Below are 24,443 nucleotides of genomic sequence, written 5' to 3'. Positions count from 1 at the left end.
ACTAAATATGTTGCCATCAGCTTACCTCAATAGAACCAAGTTCTGCTGCAGGTTGGGTCTACCTCAGGTCTTTTAAGGCGTTTTACAGATACAATCATAAAATTTTTACCCCAGTCTTCTTTGCAAAATACCTTGAGCTCAGTCAGATTGCATCCAGCTCTGAGGTCAAAACAGAGACTCAAAGCGTCTGAGTCACCAACAGATAAGAGAAACGCAGTCATGATGGAGGATGCTTATGGAGGACAGACATATGGGTATTTGGTAGGGGGCACATACTGACACAGAACTTGGGAGAAATAACAGAGAACTGCCGTGGCAATTGAAGGATCTGACAAGGCGTCACTGAAGCTGAAGGCTTGAATGCCAGCGTCTGAGTAAATGCCAGGAAACAAGAATAGTTCAGTTGACTGAATTTATCTGTTCCATGTGGGGAACAGGACAAAGTAAAGAGAGAACAATAAATTAATAATGAAAACACAGCAATTTAAAGTCTCCTCTATAATTGGGAATACTGTGCATACGCCCGAGTAAATCTGTGAGCAATGCAGACTCTGCAAACACTATTGTTTAACTCCTGAAAAGTTAACCAAAATTGTTGTTTGAAGCCTTTTGCAGGCTCTAGCTTTCTTTTCTCAGTGTCATTTTTCAAATTAACCATGGCTAATTTTCCTTTATCTGCTAAAGAAAAAATAACCAGAAGTAAAATATAGTGAGGGAAAATTAGACATAGATAGACTGTAACTTTGCCTTTTAGTTTACACACATGCACCACTCTGCTTTGCTCTCTCGTCTAAGATTTAAAGAAAAAATTAATTGAATGTTTTGGTTTTAACACTGTATTCTTAATATTTTGTAATCCTCTGCTTCTTCTGTCAGTTCCAGATTCCATGTTGGAAGCAGTTCACTTCACTGTGTTTGACTTCATTTTTCTCTTATTCTTGTTTACCTGGGAAGGACTCCGTTCTATTGATGTGGTGTTTGAATTGCGCTCAGTGTTTGGTTTTGAATAGAAAAGCCAGCCCAATTCCTTGTGGGCAGGCTGCCACGGGCATTTTAATGAACGTTCTGTTGAGGCACATCATTTCTTAGAGGACAAAGGGTTGGCATTCTTTCAAAGTGCAATCATGATAAAGCAAAGCAACCGACATGGAAACATAGATTTTGTCTCTTTAAAAACGTTCATATCTGTGCTACGACATCAATCGCTGTCTGCTTTTTGCTGACACACATCACCAGCCACTGCACAAACATGCCTTCTGGCAGTTCCTTCTGTCGTTCTTGTTCATAGCAGAAATGGTTTGTTTACTAAACACAGAGCCACAATCAGCACCAGATGAACATAGCTGTGCACTCGTAATAAAAGAGGGGGGGGAAGCTGGCAAATCTCTGTCCGGCGTCAACTCTGTTGAATGATCAGAATGGCATTAACAAGATTGAGTGAAATCAATACTCAAAGTCAAGAAAAACTGAGCAGATAAATGAAAGTACATAATATGCTAATCATTGTTAAACTTTGTTTGAGAAAGGAAAAAAGTTTATTAAAGGAACAACTAAGACAGAAATCACAAGAGTTAGAAAATCTCTGAATTTTTTATTGGCCAACAATAATTGAACATGTAATTAAACGTTCACATGTTTTTTTCTCGTGGCATTGTAATGGAGTACTCCTACCAACGTATCAACCTTCCACTGGCGCATAGTTCATACTGAGACAAACGTATACGCCTAAAATCTCAGCAACTCTCAAGTCTATAAGGCATTTTTTACCTCTAACCTGCAGCCATCAAATGACCAATTATCTGTTTGACATGGACCAAGACAGCCGTTGTCCTGAGAAAGGTATTCCATTCAGCTGGTCATAAGGAGATGGTTAGTTAGAACGGGCACAAGGCAATGAAGAGGACATTGTCGTAGCTCAATGCCCCACTCATAATTCCATGCATTTTTCCCGACCAGAGTCACAGCGAGCATGAGTGCAAATGGCTTGGCATGATGTAAACAATTTGAAATTGAAGGTTGTAGCTAAAATGAAGTGAGAACCACACAGTAGGCTGGGCAAATGTTGTAGAGTATTAGCTCAAGTGCTGCCAGGGCTTACAAAGTGTGAAGACTTAAGACACAAAGAGTTTCTGCAGTAGTTATTTCTAAATTTACTGGCACTTTAAAAACAGATGCAATACAGCTTAAATGAATGGTTTATTCTTAAACCTTTGGGTTAAGAATAAAAGTGGAAAGGCCTCAAGCTAAGATGCTGTCGCACTGTTTCCCATCATTCTCAGGTGCCTGTGACTACAAAACAGTCATCCTCTGTCCCAAAAAACAGGGAGGATTTTGTCCACATGCTCGCCCCCAACGCAGACGCCTACACAGCACACTGAACTTTGTGTAAGCAAGGGTTGCCTTCACATGCAACGCGGTGAAACACACTCTGCAGCCGTCGTGTATATCTGCATCTCACAGGAAAGAATTTGCAGGCGTTGAGGCATGTTGTGACCGCTTAACTACAATTGCTAGACATATTGGGAACCCTCCTTCCTTTCTCTATTATTATGTAGGACCCATAGAAGAAAATACTTTTTTTCTTTCTTTTTCTTTAACTGTCTTTGCCAGTAAATTAACTCAACAGGTTTAATTTTTAGCTGGGCTACCCTTATTTTGGCTTTACATTGGCTATGTAAGGAAAGAGAAAGTTACAGGTTGTTGACAGGATATACTGTCGTGAGATGTGGTTGGTGGTGGGGAGAATGAACGCGGGAGACCCAGATGAAGATGATGAATTTAATGATGAATGTAGCTCAAAAACAGTCCAGTCAGCCATCACGGCAGGAACAGTAGCACACAGCTAATAACCGGTAACAACTAACAAGATGACTGAATACGGGACCTAAGGCTAACCAGGACTTTAAAACAGTGCTGGTTAGTGCCTGGAGAGCTTGACGGTAGACCAGGGGTCATCAACTCCAGTCCTCAAGGGCTACCATCCTGCAACTTTTAGATTCACCTCTGCTCCAAAATGTCTGAATTTCCTCACCACCATTCATTCTTCTCTGCAATAGGCTGGAAATGAGCAATTTATTTGATCCAGGTGTGTTTGAGCAGAGACACATCTAAAAGTTGCAGGACGGTAGCCCTTGAGGACTGGAGTTGGTGACCCCTGCGGTAGACGTAAGACGTACGACGAGGATCCGACAAGAGACAAAGACAACAGGTGGGTTTAAATACACTGGGAGGGTGCTCAAGGAACGACACACAGCTGGGATCAATCAACAGGGGAAGACGCAGAGACAGACCCACAGCACAGAAACCTAACACAGAAAAACCCCACAATAAATACGCAGGAACACAGATCATGACATATACAAGTACAAATGTTTTCCTCTGAAGGTATCCAGCTCAGGACCAATCGGACAGGAAAGTCATATAGAAGTTAGATCTCATATATGACAGAAGATTCCATCCATCACTGGATGGAATCTACTGTCCATCCAGTGATGGACAGTAAATTCATCTTTAGATGGACAGAGATCAGTCTTCATCACTCTAGAGATGAAGATTGATGTTAGTGACTGTGCCTTGGTGGTGAAATAATTTTTTTCACAAAATGAAACATAAAGTGTGTTAGATGCTGTGAGTCTCTTCAAGCATTAAGAATGCAGAATTTAGTGAATTTTCTCCAGACTGTATGCATCGCAGAGCGTGGAAACAAGCAATGCTATGATTGGATGAATGCTTCTGTAGTCATGGAAATCCAAAGCAGTGATTCAAATTTATCATACATCTGTACATATTTGTGGCATCTCAGAGTTTGTTTTTTTTTTTTTTTTTTTTTATCTAGTAAAATATTTTAACATGTCCAAGCAAATATTCTCAAATTGAATTGTTTATGCCAAAGTATCAGAAGCAGAGGAAGATTTTTAGTGAAGCAGTCTATTGTCCTACATCAATGATGCGCAGGAGAGATAACTCAAACTATTCAGTTTTCATGCCCTTATGCTTGCTAAAGGAAACATGCTGGTAGGAAGTGATGTAATGTTGTTGAAGCTGCTGTGGAGAAATAGACTCTTTACTTTAAGTAGATTATCAACAATGGATTCTCTTGTCTTCTTACTTCATTTGGATTTTTCCAAAATTGAGATTAAAGCTTCTTTTGGTCGAAATTTTTTCTTCACACATTTCTAAAAAAAATTTTTTATTATTTTTGTCTTTTTGTAAATATGTTTGATCTCGGTCCTGTCTAAGCGTCCTGCCCGCTTGTTGATCATTTCAACATTGTACAGATGCAACAAAAAGTTCACACATAAACATACAAATGCCTCCAAATCTGGTGCTTGCTTAGCCAACAAGGTGATCCCATCTTCTCCAGCCCTTTAGGCCACTAACCCCCACAAACACACACACGTATCTGGGAGTGGTAGGAACTGGTTTAACTCCTGTGCCTGGTGTAAGGTAGCCTGCAGATAAAGGCGTCGCAGACATTAGACATTATACACTCATGCAAATATACGAAGGTTATATTTCTACATCGCCGTGGACACATATCAGTTACCTGCTATTGTTGGAGACCTGACCGAAACAATATAGCAACTGTATATCCAGTTAAACTTCAGGAAAGGGGGAGGTTTCTGAATAAAGTGTCTCATCTTGTGTCTTTTTATATCAAAAGCCACCTTTGCAATTTCCTGACGTAAAATGTTTTGAACTGCTTTCAAGCATAAACACTGAGCTAACAGGACAATTAGCCCAGAAAATATCTACATTTTCTGGGCTAATTTATTAATATTTTTAAAATTGACATGAAAATATGGTCAAAACACACAGGCAGAGTTAGAGCTGTCTCAACGTTTTGACACTACAATGTTTATAAGTTAAATATAGAATTGAAAACAAAATTAGTTACACGTTAACTTGTAGCAGATTGTTAAATCTGACTTGTTTTGGTGCATTTTTAGCGACAAGCTTTTCCTTTATGCTCTCCGTAAGTTTTGCTTGTTCCTGTTGACGTGTGCATGAGAATGTGTAGCACTCGCTTATGTTGTTTGTTAATACTGAGCCTCTTTCAACATGTGGGAGCCTAAGGCTAAAGTCTCACCGCCAGTGCATGTCTTCCACATGCATCCATACCAGGCCCACTCACTGAAACGCACACATAAATATCCTACAGAGATCTGCAGCCAGACCGGAAGCACCCCCACCTTCCCTGTTCCTGTTTCTCACAACCATGTGTCTTTGTGTGCGTGTGTGTAAGTGCGGACATGCGTGCGTGTGTCTGTGTATGCTCTTTTCGTAGGATCTTGCAAACCGGCGGCAATCAGCAGGAGGCAGGCCGATCACTGCAGGAAAAAACTACACAACGAAATGTGATAAAAGATAGGATAGGAGAAATATTATTGGAGAGGAACAAATATGCAGAAGATTATACAGAGAGCGAGAGAGAGAAGCTGTGACGGAGGGATGTGATTGTGGAACAATGCTGGCAGTAAAGCTGTTTTCTTCACCTCCCTCCCTTCCTCTCCTGGAGACGCAGGCTGTGTTCACACACACGCACAGGGATGCAAGACAAACGTTTAGTCTTTTGAAACACTGTTAAAAGCATATCCATGTGCGTTCCAGCGTTTTCAAACCTGAGAGACTTAGGTTAAGATAGGTGGACGCTTTCATCAGCTCTCAAAAACTGCCATGTTTGCTGCTTTCTAAAAGTAGTTCCAATTTGGTATAATTACCTTCAGGATTCACTTAGATGTAACAATAAACAAAGAGCCCACTTTCAGAGAAAGAAAGATTCCAGTTTTTTAGTTGTTTTTTTTTTTTAAATCTGTGAATGAGTACAAGGTCACAGAGGGAGAAAACAAGTCAAGAATTCATGCACCAAACCCCCTTTTCCCGTCCTGCCTTCACATCCATGCCCCACCCTGGCAGACAGGATATGTGTGTAGCTACCGTGGGCCACTCTGCTCAAAACAAAAGATCACATACACACACACGTGCACGCGCACACCTACACACACACACGCGCACACACAGAGCCGTTGCATTTGCATCCCCAGATTTTCATTCATTTGCGTGAGCACCTGGCCAAATTCTGAACAGAAGCTCAGACACAGGAGGAATTAAAAGATGGATCAACCGAAATGAAAATGACGGGGATGAGAGAAGATGGCAGGAAAGAGAAAACGATTTCAACAAGACCTCAAAACTACCTCAAACGTGATTGCAAAGCAGCCAATGGACACATTTAGTTGACAGAGTGGAAGCAGACCTTTTACAGACTGTTTGATCCATGCACATTTAAGTCTCCAGATACGCAAAACTGGTAGAGACCTACCTTGCAATTGTTAGTGAATTATTTATATTCATTTCTTGTGAGATTTTAAAAACTTTTGGCTGGGGAGATAACATTTATTTTAAGGCTTTCAGGAGTGCAGTGGGTGCTGAAAATTAATGGTGAGAGAATATTGGAGAATGTTGAACTTATTCTCTGGCGATGCAAAAACAACATATACTAGCAACTATCGGCTTTTATTCCTGTTTTCAAAGTTGATAACTGCTGCATTATGTATGTTTACATCCTGAAATAGGACGCTTGCCCGGCTTATCTTCCTTCCTCTACACAAACACCACGACACACGCAAGGACATATTTCACTGGCCTTCCTTCCTCGGAACAAAGATATTTTCATTATCATCAGCAGTCACCCCAAGTGCTGAATGCAGGCGCTCGGGGAGATAATGATGGTTATTTTTGGGGTTATTCTGCTCGGGGAGTCAGTCAGGACAGCTCAGAGGGTGCGTGGGCACCACCCTGCTTCCCGTCGGTCAACGCACGACCTCTCTGATGAGCCAAAGCTGTGTTCAAGGGTGTGTGCTAGTATTTCTCATGTTATATTTAGTAACAGTAAAACAGAGCAGTCTGTTTGGAAATGATTAAATGTGTCACACCAGTTATGTATTGTAATCACACTTAGTAGAATTTATCTTTTTGTCACACCATCCTTTTGAGGTTGAACTTTTAAGGTTTTTTTTGCAGATTTTGCTAGAATTCTTATTTTTAAGTTTTTATCAATGGTTCCAGTTGTAGCTTGGTGAGAAGGAGGAGGAAATGAAAGTTGATGCTGCTATATGTAGCATCAACTTGGGTTGGGTTATCCAGGACAGCAATGATCCAAAGAGCACCAGCAAGTTCACCTCTGATTGTCTTAAAAAAAAAAGAGAAAGAAAGAAAGAAAGTTCTGGTTTAGCCTAGTCAAAGTTTGAAGTTATATTTGACTAATACCCTGTAACATGATTTTAAACATGCTTAAAAACCCTTTCATGTGGTTGCAGGGAAGCAAATGCACATGAACAGAAGCAGTTGAAAGCCTCAGGATTCTTGTTGCTCAGTTCATCTAAGTGATCAGACACAAAATTAGCACAAAAAAACAAAACTTTGTGTTATTTTGACTTTATTCCTATATATAGATATATCTATACACTCCAAAGAGAGACATGAAGATTTAGTAATGCCTGCGCTTGTGCACAACGTGCTCATTGTGACTGTGTGATAGCTGTTTTGCATAGCACATATTTAATTCTCGTGAGTGGGTGGTGTTTTGCATTTTCTGCAAACAGAACTCATCGTTCCAGGTGCCTAAATGTGTGAAAGACCTGAAAACAAATAAACAAACGGTATAAAGCTCACGTGGAAGAAAGTGTTGATAAGTCGACTGTTGAGGTTGCGCCGCACTTATTTAGCTGTATTTGAAAAAAAGTCAGAAGAAGTCCCATGTGTGCAGTGCGCAACCAACCAAGTAGCGAACATGTGGAAGAAGCTGGTTCACCTTTTAGCGAGACAACAGCTCTAAGCATTCAGCAACATGTAATGAAATGGTTTAGATGAAAGCATTTTCATAACTAGAGTGGCTCAATCAAAATACATGTGTACTAAATTAGGAAAACCAAGTCTAGTTTTCGTTTCTCCTATAATGAGGCACAGTAGTTATGTTCATGCCAGTTCTGTGTAATTGAATGATTAAAATACATTTGGAAGACGTGACTCATAATGAGCTAATCAGCTGATAATTTCTTGAGAAATTAGAACATGGGAGGTGTAATTCTACAGATTAGGACAGAGGGAGTGCAACCCCGGACAATGACTCAGAACCAAGCAGAAAAAAAAACGTTGATTTCAGAGAAATGAATCACTCAGCGCTGCTCTCTAAGGCGGGATATGTGGTGGGGGGTAGGTTTTGCAGCTCACTGTTCATTTCCAACCAATAAAGGTTGTCACCTTGAATGGACTTTTTGTTTGTAGCCGGAGCTCAGTTTTAGCACAGGGCTTGTAAACTACATCTCCAAGTCACACCCCTCGGCTTCCATACAGGGCCTACTTCCTTTTTCCTCTTTATTTGGGGGGATTCTCTTCACAACATGCACACACTCGTGCACACGTACATGCACACGCACACACACGCACACACAGCTCATCTGCTGATCTGCTTATTCTTACAGGAAGTCAGTGGGATTGAAGTTGGTTGCTTTTGTGTGAGTGTGGCATTGGCTGGTGCCGAATAGATTAACTTTTTTGCTGAATAACTTGGAGCCCAGGCTCTCACCAGTCGGTCAGTGCGCACGTGCGTGTGTGTGTGTGTGCGTGTGTGTTTCGTGCTGCTCTTGCTGAATAGGCAGAATAGGTCTGACTTCATGCATCAACTGTACTTGTCTTTCTAATCATCACTCTACAGTCCTGTGCAGTAGTTCTACACAAGACGTTTTTCTGCAATCTAGAAAAGCAGTTCTGAGATTCAAAGACTCATTTTGGACTTTAAGCTCATTTTCATTCTGACGTTTTACTGGCAGCATCCTTCAGCTCGTATTCTACTCTGTGCCAAGTTTTCCACTCACAGCTTATTGAGTAGAATCTTTTTTAGGTGCTAAAATACAATATTAGGTTCACCAAAATGCATTATGGTTGTAATTTTTCAAATATCTGGCTAAAGAAGTTGGACCTGTTTGTGTTCTGATTTGCCGGATCACAATCTGTGCAACAGATTTGAAGCCTAAATGGTGAGGAATCTGAACAGCTTCCATTAAATCTCAAAATATACTTCACTTCTAATTTATTAGGTTATATGCCGAGCTGGTAGATCATGTCCCACTATGGGTGTAGCATGTCTAGTATGAATACATCTGGGTGGGTGGGTCAGCACAAAGAAAACATCTCATTAAATGACTTCCACAGTGCAAACAGTAGAAGGGTGGGGGGAGGGTCAGATACATGAGAACAGACAAAGTAGGCTTACAGGGGCACAGAGATCTACAGGCTGATCTGTCAGAGATGTGCCCTCATGAAACTTCTGTTTTTATTTTCAGACAAACAATTAAACCTATTACTGCACGTCTCAGAAGCAGAAAAAACAATAAATAAGTGCATTGGTCTAAATGTTTCCGTATGTTTAAATTGGGACTTTTGTTACTGAAAGACACTCGTGAAAAAGTTAAGTTATTCCTTCATCAAAGCCATGTTGTCGAATTAACTGCCTTGTCCCTTTTTAGAAATTAAGATAATTGGTGTAGCTTTTATATGGATTTGTTAATCATTGGCTCTTAACTCATTGAGCTCAGCCTGTGTTTATCACAATTTTATTAGTTTATTAGTTTATTTATTAGCGTCCTTCCGACATATTCTTTCCCTTCAAAGGTTCCACGCTCCCTGGAACTTCTTTTCCTTTTTATTAAAAAACAAATACAGATGTTGATTCTTTGTACATAATAGAATATTATTATATTTTGTAAATGTATTATTATTATTATTATTATTATTATTATTATTATTATTATTATTATTATTATTATTATTATTATTATTATTATTATTATTATTATTATTATTATTAATAGTAGAGGTAGTACGGAAGCGAGGTAGTAGTAGTAGTAACAACTTATTTATTTATTGTATTTAGTGGAACTGGTCATCTACGTAGGTCCATTCACAATAAAAAAAAGTGTACAGTGATACAAACTTGGTCTTCAAAACCGAGCAGAGCAGATGTACATAACAGCAGATGTTTTGTACAGAGCGCATGACTTTTTTTCTAGCCTGTCTGAACAATACCATCCCCTAGCGGACACAGTGGTAACTTTAAGTTTATTGTGATAAATAGGTTTTAAAGGAATGAAACGAGGCCCTGCGACAGACTGGCGACCTGTCCAGGGTGACCCCCGCCCCTCGCCCGGAACGTTTGCTGGAGATAGGCACCAGCAACTCTGCCGACCCCACTACGGGACAAGGGTGTTAGAAAATGGATGGATGGATGGATGGATGGATGGATGGATGGATGGATGGATGGATGGATGGATGGATGGATGGATGGATGGATGGATGGATGGATGGATGGATGGATGGATGGATGGATGGATGGATGGAATGAAACGAGTTCAAGCTGTTGTCTTTTTTTGTGTTTCTGTGAGTTTTACAAAAAGTCCCAATAGGTGTTAGCATATCATCTGCTTATGACAAAAATATTAATTTTTTTTAAAAAGTATTACTTAATACTGTTTGAACATACATAATATTTAATGGTTATTAGTGTAAAGTTTATTCACGAATTAAGCACATTTTTTATGCAGAAATAATAATAATTCAAACTTCAACAAGTACATTTGGTTAATTAGCGCATATTACAAAGATTATCTTATATACACAGTATTATAACAATACTATTAGCATATTCTAACAACATATATGACAACATATAAGATAAACTATCCTGCAAAAATATTGGACACAGTCGACTTTGTTCAACTGTACACTACTCTGAATTTAATATCTTTTAACCTACATGTGTTAAAAGTCGGAACAAAGGCACCCCAAAATGAGTTATCGTTACATTTTGAAAACGACCAAAGGTGCACAGAGAATCAACATCTGTATTTGTTTTTTAATTAAAAAGGAAAAAAGTTCCAGGGAGCGCGGAACCTTTGAAGGGGAAGAATATGTCGGAAGGACGCTCAGGCAAATATGGCAGACGTACCTGAAAACGCTCCAGAACGTGAGAATTAATTTATTATATTTCATATCTTTTTTTCTTTAAAATATTATGGCAGGTTCTGGATGTGGTCCGGTTTAAAGTGTTGTTTTAACTTTTGTGGTTTGGAGAATATTTAGAGTAGTTTCAGCGTGTGTCTACTTCGATGTTTTCTCTGAATTACAAACGTCACAGTTGTAAATACTGCGCCAGTCGCGGTGACTCTGTCCAGTATCCTTGGAGAAAAAGTTTACTTGAAGTAACTGGAACATTGAAAAGAATGTTGTTGTTTTTATTAATCGAGAACATAACTCAGTCAGAAGGACGTTGGTTATGAATATAATTGCTGGAAAACGTTGAAGCGATATAATAAAACATGTAGCCCCCAAGCGCTTCTTACAACTACCTGCATCTCCCAAGGATGGTCGTTTATATTTAGCGCTTATTCACGTTTTTGATGTATTTGATGGGAAAATGTCTCCCCACTGACATTGTGACGAAAGTTAACACCCAGAATACGAGTGGAAAATCTTGGGTTTTGGACTGTCAGTGCGTTTGTTATTTTTACTTTGAAAGAACCATGTGGATTGCGTATTTTGATTGAAACTGGTGATGTAAGACCTAAAAATTAACAGAAGCTGACAAATTTCTTGCGACCACTGGTTCATAATGGGTACGAAAACCTTAAAATAAGTCCAGCTTTTTTGTAGGGGTGTCTTGCAAAAGCAAATGGAGCATTTGTTTTTAAAGTCCATGCTTTAGTTTGAGTATATCTATCTTAATGTCGGAAAAGCTGTTTCATATGTTTTGGGCGAAAATCCTCTTGAAAAACCCATGAATGTTCTATTTTCAACTTCGTGAAAGAGTCCGATTTTTATTTAAAATGTCCTGGCTTGCCGCTCAGCAAGCATTTAGAAGAGAAACTTTCCAAAAGCATCATGGATGCTACACTATTCTTAGCAGTGGGCATCTTTTCTCTCATATTAATCCTTTGTTTCCTGCCAAATCCACATGGATTGTTTCCTGCTGATAAACTCTGTAATGACCCAAACGTAGTTATGGTTCAGGTCCACACATAAAAGGGCATCCATTTTGTTCTAAACAGTGAAGTAAAACCTTCATGACTCAGCCTTTTTTTTTATATATCTCTATTATCTTCATTTGAGTTGTGACAAGATAACCATATATTCATTCAGCTGAGCTGATGGACTTCGACGTCATAAAAGCCATTATTTATTTATTACACAGGGGGTGAAAAAAGCTGAAGAATTACTAGTTTATATTTCTATAATCGTTCATCTACCTAGAAATGCAGATGCTAAGGGGCTCAGAAGTAAACATACTTTATATTCACAGATTTTAAGTCAACATAGAAAACATGTTTAGATTCTAAGCAAACTCCTTTTCTCTTTAGACTGCCCAGGCACGTCAAGTGAGGAAGCAGGAAAGTCTGCATCATGCCAGGGCTGCCCCAACCAGCAGCTCTGTGCCTCTGGAGCTACCAAGGCCCCAGACCCTGGTAAAACTTTCCTCAACCCAACATATATTCATCTTGCAGTAGTACTAAAGCTTCATGTGGCTAATCTCAGGCCTTCATCCTCTCCAGCTATTGCAGAAATAGGTGAAAAGCTGTCAGTGGTCAAACACAAGATTCTGGTGTTGTCAGGAAAAGGAGGAGTTGGGAAAAGCACCTTCAGCGCTCACCTGGCCCACGCTCTCGCAAGTGACGGCACCAAAGAGGTAATGATGTATTGTCAGCATAATGTGGTAAAGACAAACGTCAGACTTATTAAATTGGGTGCCTCTGCCACAAGAATGTAAGAGTTTCATTAGACAGAGGTGTACAATTTAGAACTGATTTTATTTTGGTCCTATATCTGCTAAAGTATTTGAAAATTATGCTTTAATAACAGTATGAGTGTGTGCAATATTAATGTTACAAAGTTTGCAATATCATTTTGGTTGCCTGCTATTTTCTAAAAAAAAAAAATCCTGGCACATGGGATGTAGCTTACATACAGTGTTGGAAGCTTAATGAACAAACCTAATGAGAAAGTGGGGAGTGATAAAAGTGTGGGATGTATTATAGCAGATGTTGTCTAGTATAAAATATACTAATAACTCACAAAAAGGAGAAAAACGGGGGTGCTGTGGTAGCACAGGGGCAAAGCACGACCCACGTATTGAGGCCATAATCCTCATGGCAGTGGTCGCAGGCTCGATTCCCGGCCTGGTGACCCTCGATGCATGTCTTTCCCCTCTCTCATTACCCTACTTTCTGTCTAACTACCTTCAAATAAAGGCCACTAGATCCAACAAAACCTTTAAAAAAGAGAGAAAAGCAATAATTCTGTCATTGCATAACTTTTGCAATCCTAATAAGAACCACTAGAGGTCACTGTAGTGTAGCTTTATGCATTATTTTTAGCTCTATGGTTTCTAGAAGAAACGAGGCATGTAAATGTTTAGAAAAATTTAAATGATGATTAAATTTTAATCATCATCAAAATTGATGAGTATTTAAAATAGTAAGTGTTTGAATAAACTCAAACTGTTGTAAAACCACAAAGAAGTTGCAATAAAAATCAAAGACAAAAACCACTTTTTGCATTTATTTTGACTTTTGTTTAATTAAATACAGAAGAAGTCCCTTTATTAGTTATATAAATTACATTCATCAATTTAATTAACAAGCATTTATGTATTTCAGGCTTACAGGTCAAATAAGGTGACCTGAAGTTGTTCTTGGGGCTCATTGCAGTTTAGTTTGTAGTTTGACCTGTGCCAGGTCAGAGGTGCTGCAATCAACACAGATTGTCCCAATTAAAAAAAGGCAGTTTAACATATGTTGGCTTATGTCTGATTTATAAATAATAATATTCTTTAAGTGTGTTTTTTTTAACTGCATATCCTCTTTGCTGCAAACTGAGTTCTATGAAACAAATACCGAAGAGAGGAAATAGATTTCCTTGTTTCTGGTTTAAGAAGCTGAGGAGCCGCAGACACATGTCTTCCCACTGCACATAATATCTTTCTTGTCCTATTTACAAGAGACAATTTCACACAGAGCTTCACCTAAATAGGAAAACCAAAACCAAAAGCTCTGGAGATACGAACATAGCACCTGGATACACAGCCTATTTAGTAATTACAGTGTTGCCAAAGCCAACGGGATCAACATACACGCCCTTTTCTTTGGTGTCAGGTTACCAGAAAACACCTGATTTCGGAGAAATGCTTATATAAGAGATAGAGGAAAACATGTCAACTGTATGGCATGGGTTCCAAAAACCTGTGTTTTTGTAACTCCTGGTATCCACAGTCTCATTCTCAGTCTTTCCAATCTGATTAAAAAAAAAAGTATTTTCTAAAGAAGTTCCTCATTCTACTTTCTATTCATTGTCACCGACATGCTGAGATGGAGTCCGGAATCATGTAACTCTGACCATTACTTCTACCACCAATCTATAGCTTTTGAGTCTGGCTGCTGTTGTGCTTTAAAAACCCTGAAGGTGGTAATGTTAATGATGCATGGTTTTAATGTATTTCAATAGATTTAAATATGAAAATGTTCTGCTCAACAAAAGCACAGGTTGACATGCTTTATGAGTAAGCTGAAGTATTTCAGAGTAAAGCAGAGTATTAGAGCGTGGAGGCTGGTGTCTTAATACAAACTTACAGTTGTATTTAAGGTTGCATTTAGTTTATTTTCTATGGACCATAAACAAAGAAAGGTTGCACTTTTTAATACTACGAGTAATTAAGGAATTAATAGCATTTTTATTGTTATTTCTCTATCACAGCATATGTCCCGAGTGTTTTTATTTGGTTTTTACAAAACATCAAAAAGGGCACTAGAGTACATTTTGTTAGTTTGTGAATTGAGCATTTTTCTGGTAAAAATATTAAATAAGGAAAAGCTTTTAGTAGTTGATCTGCTCATCATTGATCAAAGCCAGTAAAGTTAAAATTGACTAATTGTGCTCTTTGCTCGATTGATTACTTTAGATGTCTCTTTACCATCATACCCAATGCTAACAGTTTAAACATCTCCCCAGTTTTTTGGTTGTGTTTGTCAATTTTGTAGACACTTTTATTCAAGGTGTCTTACAAATGCAGTTAATGTCAAAGCTAGTAATATGTTGCATAGAAGGAAGACCACTGGTCAGATTTCTGTCAGAGGTGACAATATAGAACTTGAGTGCAGGCATGGAGGAAAGTGGAAAAATAATGGATGGATGTGGCAAAGAGCAAAGTTCCCAGTACTGAGACTTGGGGGACTCCTGTGGCAGGTGCTGAGCTGCAGAAGTAAATGGACTTTATTTATATAGTGCTCACTAGTTATACTAATGACTCAAAACTCTTTACACTTAAGTCGTATACAACATGCAGACACTAATGAATGTGGATGGAGCTGGACTCCAGCCAACAACCTTCCAGAAGGTGGATGGCTACAGCTGAGCCTGTTACCAAGATCTGTAGGATCCGTTTGTTTAATTATCTAAAACATGTTTTATCAAGGAGGAAAAAATATCGGTTATGCAGGACACCCTCTCTTTGGACTACAAACACTAAATCTAAACATATGGTAAATCTTTTCCTTCACTTTGTCTTCTGTATCACTGTTTGTAGGTTGCACTACTGGATGTGGATATCTGTGGTCCATCCATTCCCAGGATCATGGGCCTAGAAGGAGAACAAGTACGGTTTACCATGTTATGTATGAATACGACTCCTGTTCTACTTTCACCTGAGTTATATTAACGAGTGGGTGTGTGATCTGTTTTTCTGGGGGGCTTTTTTTATTTTTATTTTTTTATGTATGTAGGTTCATCAGAGTGGCTCTGGCTGGTCTCCTGTGGTGAGTCGCACCAATCCAGGCTTCAGTTTTATTGCTCTTACGAGGTAATTTCTGTGTTGCAAATTACTTACCGTTCTTCTGCGTGCACGTATGTCGCAGTACGTCGAAGACAACTTGGCGGTCATGTCAATCGGCTTCCTTCTCGGCAGTCCTGATGACGCTGTGATCTGGAGAGGGCCAAAGAAAAACGGTGTGCTGAGCTGCAGCAGATTTGCGAGTTCAGTGTTGATGTTTTTGTTTCGGCTTCCCAGATCTTACGCTCCAGTTTGTTTCTCGCCCCGATTCAGGAATGATCAAGCAGTTTTTACGGGACGTTGACTGGGGACAACTGGATTACCTAGTCATAGATACGCCACCCGGCACCTCTGATGAGCACCTGTCAATAGTTCAGTATCTCAGCTCCACCAATGTGGATGGAGCAGTCATCATCACCACACCACAGGTACACAAAGACATGCACAAGAGCTCCAGCGTATTGTTAGAGTTATATAATTCCTTTTAAAAAGTATACAGTCTCTGGCATTTTTCCTATCTCTTTGCTTTACAGTCTAGGATCCATTGTATTGTAGGTTATAAAAAGTTAATAAAAAGTTAATTTTAACTGGGTTTACTGCTTACTGTCATCACAACAGATTTTCTAAATACACCGGCAGTCCATTATAAAATTCACTGTTTTGCCATCAGGAAAATGTAGAAACTTTAAAGAGAAGAGTATTGGAAGAGAGTAAGAATAAAAAAATGTAAAAAAAAAAATAAAAATAAATACTAAAAATATGTAGCTAAAATGAAATCCAGAAGAGTTTTATGCTGCATGTTCTGTGCTTTATTGAGTCCCAAAAAAGGGAAAGTTTGTGAAAAAGATAAGGAAGAGCAGTCATTTTTCTTACTGCTTTCTAAAAACTGAGACCGGTGTAATGATTTGCAACTCGACTACATTGATGTGTTCAGGTACTCTTTATGTGTTCTGTCACCGTAACTCAAACTACAGATGGGGGATTTCAAAACATGAAAGACTGCTATTTCATCTTAAAATAAATACATTTAGAAAGACAAAACAAATCATTCAAGCACTGTAAAATAAGAAACGTATTCTACAGAATATTTTAAAGCAACACCTAGGATGAGAACTTTAACTTGACACCAGAGAAGGTTATTAATTTACTTCATCTGTAGCAAGTGAATCTATAAAAACAATTGTTCATGAAAGCACAATAACTGGGAGTTTATGGCTGAAAAAGACATACTGTGGTTTACAATTTGATAGTGTAAATGGTGAGCAAGTAAAAGCTGCTATATAAAAATGTAAAATTTTTATATAGCAGCTTTTATATTTTTACTGCTGTTAAGCAGTAAAATAAAACCAGTTTTGGTCTCAGCAAGAAGGAATCAAAGATAAAAAAGGAAAACATATTTAGACAAATCAGTCAGAAAAATGTTTTGGTGCTGTTCTGGCTGCAGAGCATTGAAGCAGCTCAACATGAACTGCTTCTTGTCAACCCTTTTATGGATTAGAAAGTTTGTCACTTTATGTGAAGTTGTGTATTCTTTAGCACTGGCTGAGCAAAAGTAGAGCATTAATTGGCATCTGTGGAGGGAAATTTTGCTGTTTAATTATTAACGGGATCTATCCCCAGTCCCTCCAGCCTTGTTTTATATTTCTTTTAAATCAGTGACTCATGTCCACATTTTGGTTAACTTCCCGAGGTGTTGGCAAGCGTCTGGTTAATATTTATCTGATGGTGAGCTTGATATGTGAACCAAAACAACAAAATGGCAAAGGAGAGCCACTACAATTTAGTTTTTTTTTAATAGCTTTTATAGCTCACTAAAGTATTTTTGATTGAATTTGAAAGGCACAGTGCCAAGTGAGGTCTGTAGTAAGCTTTACTTGTCTCAGATTATGGTCTGTGTTCCCAACATAAAGCCAGGCAAAAATGTCCGTCGTGGGAGATTTTCTGAGCGAGAACCACTGCTGACAAAAAAAAAATCGCAAAAGCAACAGAGATTTGCAACAAAATTTTATTGTTTTGAAAGACGTGGATCAAAACGCCATGCTGTGTCCTTTTAACCTGCATTTTATATTTAGTTCTGTTATCTGTCATGATGTTTGTACAAGTGGAAAAAGTAAAGAAATCTGTCGGGGTGCACATACTTTTCCATTGCACTGTATGTCTTCTGCCTTACCTTATAGTATGTTTGTACACATAAAATGTGCTGAATGTGTAAATTAGCATTTAAAGTGATTTATATGCCTCTGTGTACTGAATATACATATCACTTATTTGTTTTTTATGCTGCAAATAAAGCTACAGACTCCTACAGTGCAACCTAAAGTATTTACACAACTTGTTTAGCTTATTTGAGTAAATGTCAGCAGCGTCACGGTGCTGTCTGAAGTAACTCAGGCAGCATTCATTTAAAAGTATCACACAAAGAGTGAGGGACTGTGAAACAGCCTGTGCATTTCCTTTTGCAGCAGATCTGATGAGGGCTGCTGTGGATTTGGTTATTTAAAAGGTCATAGTAGAACCGGACCTAAAAGAAAACCAGGCAGGGCAGCAGACTGGATTAAAGGCGTTTAAGTGGCTCATACTGGATCTCTGCTGCCGAGATGAGAATTATTGTTCTCAGATTGTGTTTTATTCCAGTCACAAAATGATCGCTGAACAAGCTTATCTGCTGTTCAGATAAGATTTCTCTTCCTTCCAGGTATCTGGCTTATAAATACACAGATGATGTTTGTGTTTCTCTTTTTTTTTTTTTTTCTTTTTTTTTCGGTGCGAAACATTTGATCGGTGCTTGTTTCCTCATACCTAACTGGGCCTAAGCTGTGAGATCAGACCAAAACCAAAAACACTTCCTCATTCCTTAAGTCTCTCCATTACCAGACAAAAACCAGACTGGGATGACTCTTATTAAGAATGGTGGAAAAACTTGTTGCTTTGATGTGAATGTCTTTTAGTCAGTAGCTTTCGTTATCCAGACGTTTTTCCACATTAAAGTTTATCATTCCTTTAACTGCTGTAATTTCCTGAACTGCCATTCCCAAACTCAGTTTTTTCCCCCCTTCATGCCTAATTGGGTGTCTGTCTCTTTTTCCTTTTCATCATAGGAAGTCTCCCTCCAGGATGTCCGAAAAGAGATCAGGTTCTGTCAGAAGGTCAAGCTGCCCATCATCGGGGTTGTGGAGAACATGAGCGGCTTTGTGTGTCCCAAATGCAAGGTTGCTGGCAAATACGAACCACTGTCATGCAGTCGATGCTGTTAAGAACTTGAAATGGTTAATTTTATTTTTTTCAAAAGTGTACTAAAAACATGGATTCAGGAAGAAGATTAGATTCGATGAGGAAATATTTTGTTCGCAGACCAGGACAGCTGAGATAAACGAGAAGAGGAATGAGGAAGTTTGTAAGTGGAACCTCTGGACAGAGCTTTTGGGCCTCTGTGTCCCAGTCTACTAGTAGCTCAGTCCCAGCTCAGGTTGATTAGACGGACCCACTGCAAAGTTTTCACAACCAAATGTTCCTCTGTGTGCAAACGTAACAGTCATAACTTATGTCTATTTTTCTGTCTTCTTTTTCTGTCTTTTCTTTGTACATTTCTGTTATGTGTGTTTGAATAGAAGCTAAACTTCAGGTTTTTACATTAAGAGATTTTCTGCCAGTCGGAACCGATTCCTTGCTTTTTACATTATATTTAGAACCATTAGCACAATCGGTAAGACAGAATAAGGATGTTAAAGGAATGAATATTACAGGTATTGGACACAAATTAACATTTTATGCAGACGACATATTAATTTATGTAGAACAATCAACCTACTGTCTACCAAACTTACTGCAGTTATTCAAACAGTTTGGTCAATTATTAGGGTACATATTGGACTGATTAGATGGATGGATGGCGCACTGCAAATATTACGGTCGGTTTTTATAATAATTATTAATGCCCGGACACCAAATGTGTAATGTAGGACAGGAGCTTTGTGGTTTAAGATCCAGATTATGCTTTTGTTTTTCTTTTCCTCTCTTATAGAACACTTCGCAGATCTTTCCCCCCTCCAGCGGCGGTGCAGAGAAAATGTGCGCAGACCTAAATCTACCTCTGTTAGGCCAGGTGCCACTTGACCCGAGGATCGGACGGAGCTGCGATGAGGGCAAATCTTTCCTCCAAGAAGTCCCCGACTCTCCTGCAGCTGAAGTCTACCGTAGGATTGTGCAAAGTGAGTTCATTTCTATTTCCCATATTACATTTCTTTCATAATTCTGTGTCTTTTTTTTAATTATTATTTAGAAGTGGGGAAGTTTGACGTACACTCGGGCACATTCCCTTTTCTAGTGAAGTCCCTTTTTTTTTGATGACTTGTTTGTTAGGCTGGTCTAATTCCTGATTAGATCTATTGAAAGAAGAAGTATTCACTTTAAAAAATGGGAAGCAGTCTGGTAAAGAGGAAGAAAAAAAAAGTTTAATAAAAATTGAATAACTTTAGGTTCAGCATAAAACCGATTCTATGGAATCATCTGGGACTTGTGCACCTCAGCAGATTTAGCTGAAGTGTTTTCTCTTTCTTCTGCCAGGTATCCAGGACTACTGCGCCAACAGAGCGACCGACGTGCAGAACGCAACATGACCCCCAAGACCGAAGCAGATCACAAGAAGCGTGGTAGAGACCTGGAGAACAAACACTCACAAGAACGCTTCTGACACTGACATTATAGCTGCAGTTTCAGTCTGAACTATTCCCAAGAGCAGGCCTTTTTTTATTGTCAGAAACTTTGATTGGTGTGTATAGATTTGATCCGACCTCATTGAACTCTGCTTACTCTAATTAAAACACGGATATGTCATGTAAAAAGCACCGGGTGGAACAAATCCGACAAACAACTTTGAATGAATACTAACTGAATGTATTCCCACTTTTTGATGAAGAAATAAAGCTTGTCCCAAAAAGCTAAATCTCAAAAGAATCTTTACCTAATGATCATACTGACAATGGAAATCTTTACAAAAAAAAGGTCACATGTTTTGTTTTTTTGATTTTTAATATTTTAGATTTTTACTCATTTAGATTTAAATAATTACAGTTGTGACTTAAGCACAAATAATTGCTTAAATCACAACTAGTGTAAAAATGGGCCCCTTTCACACTGGTTTTTACATGCGTCTCATGTAAAGGTTTCCTGGTTGTGAAGGAGCATCTGAAGTTCTTTGTGATTCTTTAAAAAAAAATCCTAAGTTTAACCATTTCAGTTTTTTTAACAAGAACAAATATTTTCAATACTTACAGAGAGTTATTTCTTAAATATATCCACTTACTTGTTGCTGCTTCCATAAATTTCTTCCCTATTTTAGAGAAATGTGCCGAGAGCCTCCAGTGTTGCATAATTTGTTGCTCTGGCTGGTTGTTACGCAGTACAAACTTCAAAGCCCATGACGCAAATGAAACATTTCATTTGGCTTGAGCTATTCAGATCGCAAATCTGCTAATTAATTCTTCTTTTTAAAGCAGACTGACTAATGATTGCATGATTAGCCACTTAACAGAGTTTGTACTTTATCATCTAGCAGCTCGTTTCAGTAGTTGGACAAAACCCGAGTGATTGTTCTGAAACTTGCTGTAAGCTCCTCGAAAGTAAAATTTCGATTTAAATTGGTTGAGGTTAAGTTTGTCGGAGTCTTCTTATGGTATTTGCAAATAAATACTAATGGCACAGAAACCCTGTGGCTCTATATTCAACCAATACAAAATGGATTAAAAAAAGGTATCAGTTTAGCCTCAAGGAAAATAACTGACTTGTCTGTTTTGTTCTTCTTTTAATCTCTGTATACTCATCTAAAGGTTGTTAGAGTTAATTCTTTCTTTCTTTTGGTTGCCACTCTGAAACAGCCTGTAAACCTGTTTCCTGTTAAAGAGAAAATTAAGGATTGTCCTGTTTGCTCTTGTCGACATTGTATGCAGTGAGTAGGTCATTCTAACGGCAGCTGAGCATGTGAGATCATGTTTAAGGGTAAAGCCTTTAAATGTGGTTACAAATCAAATTGAATCTTCAGTTCTCATAATAAAGCAAACGGCAGACGTCTGAATTATTCGAAAGGAGGTAGTGAAGATCAAATCGGTGCTAGGTTTGTTCTCAGACTGACTTTGTAAAGAATAGACTTTAAATGTCAGCATATTGTTGCATTTCACTTTTCTAAATGTTCCTCACCTCAGCTGACACAAGTTAATTTCATATCAGCGGCTGATTGTACTGGACACAGACACCTTCCTCATTTGGTTACAACTACTCAGTTTTCGATTATTTACCACGAATTCAACAGCTTCAAAAGAATAAAGCTTTTTTTTTTTCCCCTGATATTTGGCCATTTAAAAATAGGCATTGCATTTTTTAAAACTGAACTGGTTTGCAAAATATAGGTCTAATCTTCCTATTTCTAGGTTTGACTTATTAAAAAGTCAAACTTTCTAAGTAAAAGAGATAGTTTCCCACTTCTTTTACAAGCACTAAAAAAAAAAATTTCCATGCTAAAAGTCGACCCAAGTCTCATTTTAACACGTTCTTTTTGTGTGCATGTGTGTCAGCGTGAGGAGGAGACTACGTCCTCATTTGTACTTGCTGTGGAGATGTAGTTCCTCCAGGGTTCACAGAAAAACACATGTGAAACCTCCCCAGCTACAACACAAACAAAACAATCTGAGCCTTGGTCACAGTGATTTAACGTGTGCATTGACCTGTCTCCATATGTTTGTCACGTAAACACGAGGAACACGTTTCCAATTCAATCTTGATGATGTAAAATTGGATCGTTATCTCTGTTTTGGCAGCTTGTGCGCATTTATTTAATCATTTTCTCTTTTTTTGAAATTCTTTTGTAATCTTCAGGCAACCAAGAATGCGGTAGAAATGACACAACTCCAAATTTTGGCATCATTACATAACGCAATAGCCACCCCAAAATATCATTGTGATTTCAAAATGTTCATCACCAGCCTGATTCCCAAAGTGAATAATTGTGATGGTAAAAAAAAATGTGTGAGAGCACTAGCTTGGAGATCCAACAAACCAACACCCTACACAGGGATTTAAAAGCGCTCTGTGGTGAGGCCATTCACCAATGTTTCTCTAAAACATTGGTGAATGTCTGCTTACAACAAGCGTTTTTACTCTAAAGACTAAAATTGGAGCACCATTGAGGTAAATGTCATGTTTTCTGCTAGGCACGTACCAAATACAGGTATTGGGATGTGTACCAAAGGTTTAAAAAGTTTTTAGAAGCATTGTTTTAAAGCTTTGTGTATATCTGATACTGAGATTTGTACTCAGTTTTTTTTTATGTTTACTCACAGGTTGTTATATTGTGAGAATCTCATGCTTGACCCATGCCTGGTCCTAACCAGTATTTTTAGTCTGACTAAAAACTGCCTTCTCTCCCAGAACCTGCAGCCATAATACCTGGTGTTTGTGGGCTAAACAGTGTTGCTGTACAACGTATCTGCAGTGAATGGAAGTAGCTGAAAGTCTAATTTTTTGACATAAATTCCACTACTCGGCTTGGTTCTCTGTTAGAAAAGTTAATTTCTTTTTTGTTTTATTTTAATTTTTTTTCAAATAATCAGTTTACATAGAGAATATGTCATCACTGAATTTCATCTCCTGCTAAATTTTCAAAGGACAGCCTCCTTTAACATTGCTTATCTAATTTGAAAACCTTTTGAAAGGATAGTGGAATAATTTGCATAAAAACATAATGATATTTGACATTTTCACTTATGGTGATATTCAGAATCTGCTTTATAAAGAGTCTTGATAGAATGCATAAAGCAAGACATTTGTGGTGTAAAAACATTTTGCTTTTTTTACTCCCTCAGCAGTTTAATCAGAAAACGATGCCAAATTTATTTGTTGTTTTTGGTGTTGATCAAATATACTGAGCAGATCGTCCCACTAAATTAAAGATTATACTGTTAGGTTCTGTTTTGTAGTGTCAAAGCAAATTTGAATTTGTTTTATTTATGGGTACCAATTTTAAACCCCAACGCCACAGCAAATTAACTGTTTATGATTAAGTCTCTGAATATACAAATCATATGGAGCCAAGGGCGTGGCTGGAGAGCACTAAATAAAATTTTTTATGAGTCATTATTGCCCGTAGCATTTAGCCAAACCAGTTCCAGCACCTCAAAGAGATTATGGCAGTAGATTAGCATGCATTCTTCTGTTGACACTTGTCTGCAAAACTTATTTTGTTGACCAGATCATGCAAGCGCGCTTAAGAGTAAAGAAATGTCTATGTGGAATTATTGACAAATATGTGTATAAAACCCACAGCTTAAATAGCAGATTATGTCTGGAGATTGAATATTTAAGGGAAGTGTTGCCTCAGACTACATCCTCTTGCATTGTGTGAAAGTCCCTGGCTGGAAGAGATAGTATTGAATCAGCTGACTGTGTTTTCATGTTGCAACAATGCAAATAATAAACTACTGTGATGATTTCAGCATTTAGTATCCTTCTGCACCAAAAAATATCTGTTTTTGGTCTTTTATTTTTAAATGACAAAAAAAAAAAAAAAAACAGTAAAATA

General features: G+C 38.2%; 1 protein-coding gene across 1 annotated transcript; it reads left to right on the top strand.

The window, feature by feature from the left end:
• Positions 1-10,933: 10,933 nt before the first annotated feature.
• Positions 10,934-20,816, top strand: nubp1 (nucleotide binding protein 1 (MinD homolog, E. coli)). Its single transcript, XM_008415748.2, has 10 exons — positions 10,934-11,023; positions 12,414-12,518; positions 12,606-12,739; positions 15,632-15,700; positions 15,828-15,860; positions 15,960-16,050; positions 16,148-16,302; positions 18,973-19,083; positions 19,896-20,082; positions 20,438-20,816. Exons 1-10 carry the CDS (start codon positions 10,993-10,995, stop codon positions 20,488-20,490), a joined length of 969 nt encoding a protein of 322 aa, XP_008413970.1. The 5' UTR covers positions 10,934-10,992; the 3' UTR covers positions 20,491-20,816.
• Positions 20,817-24,443: the final 3,627 nt, after the last annotated feature.

The sequence above is a fragment of the Poecilia reticulata genome, chromosome 8 (assembly GCF_904066995.2).
Source record: "Poecilia reticulata chromosome 8, P_reticulata-male-v2, whole genome shotgun sequence".
NCBI lineage: Eukaryota > Metazoa > Chordata > Actinopteri > Cyprinodontiformes > Poeciliidae > Poecilia > Poecilia reticulata.
This window is presented reverse-complemented; position numbering and strand designations above follow the sequence as displayed.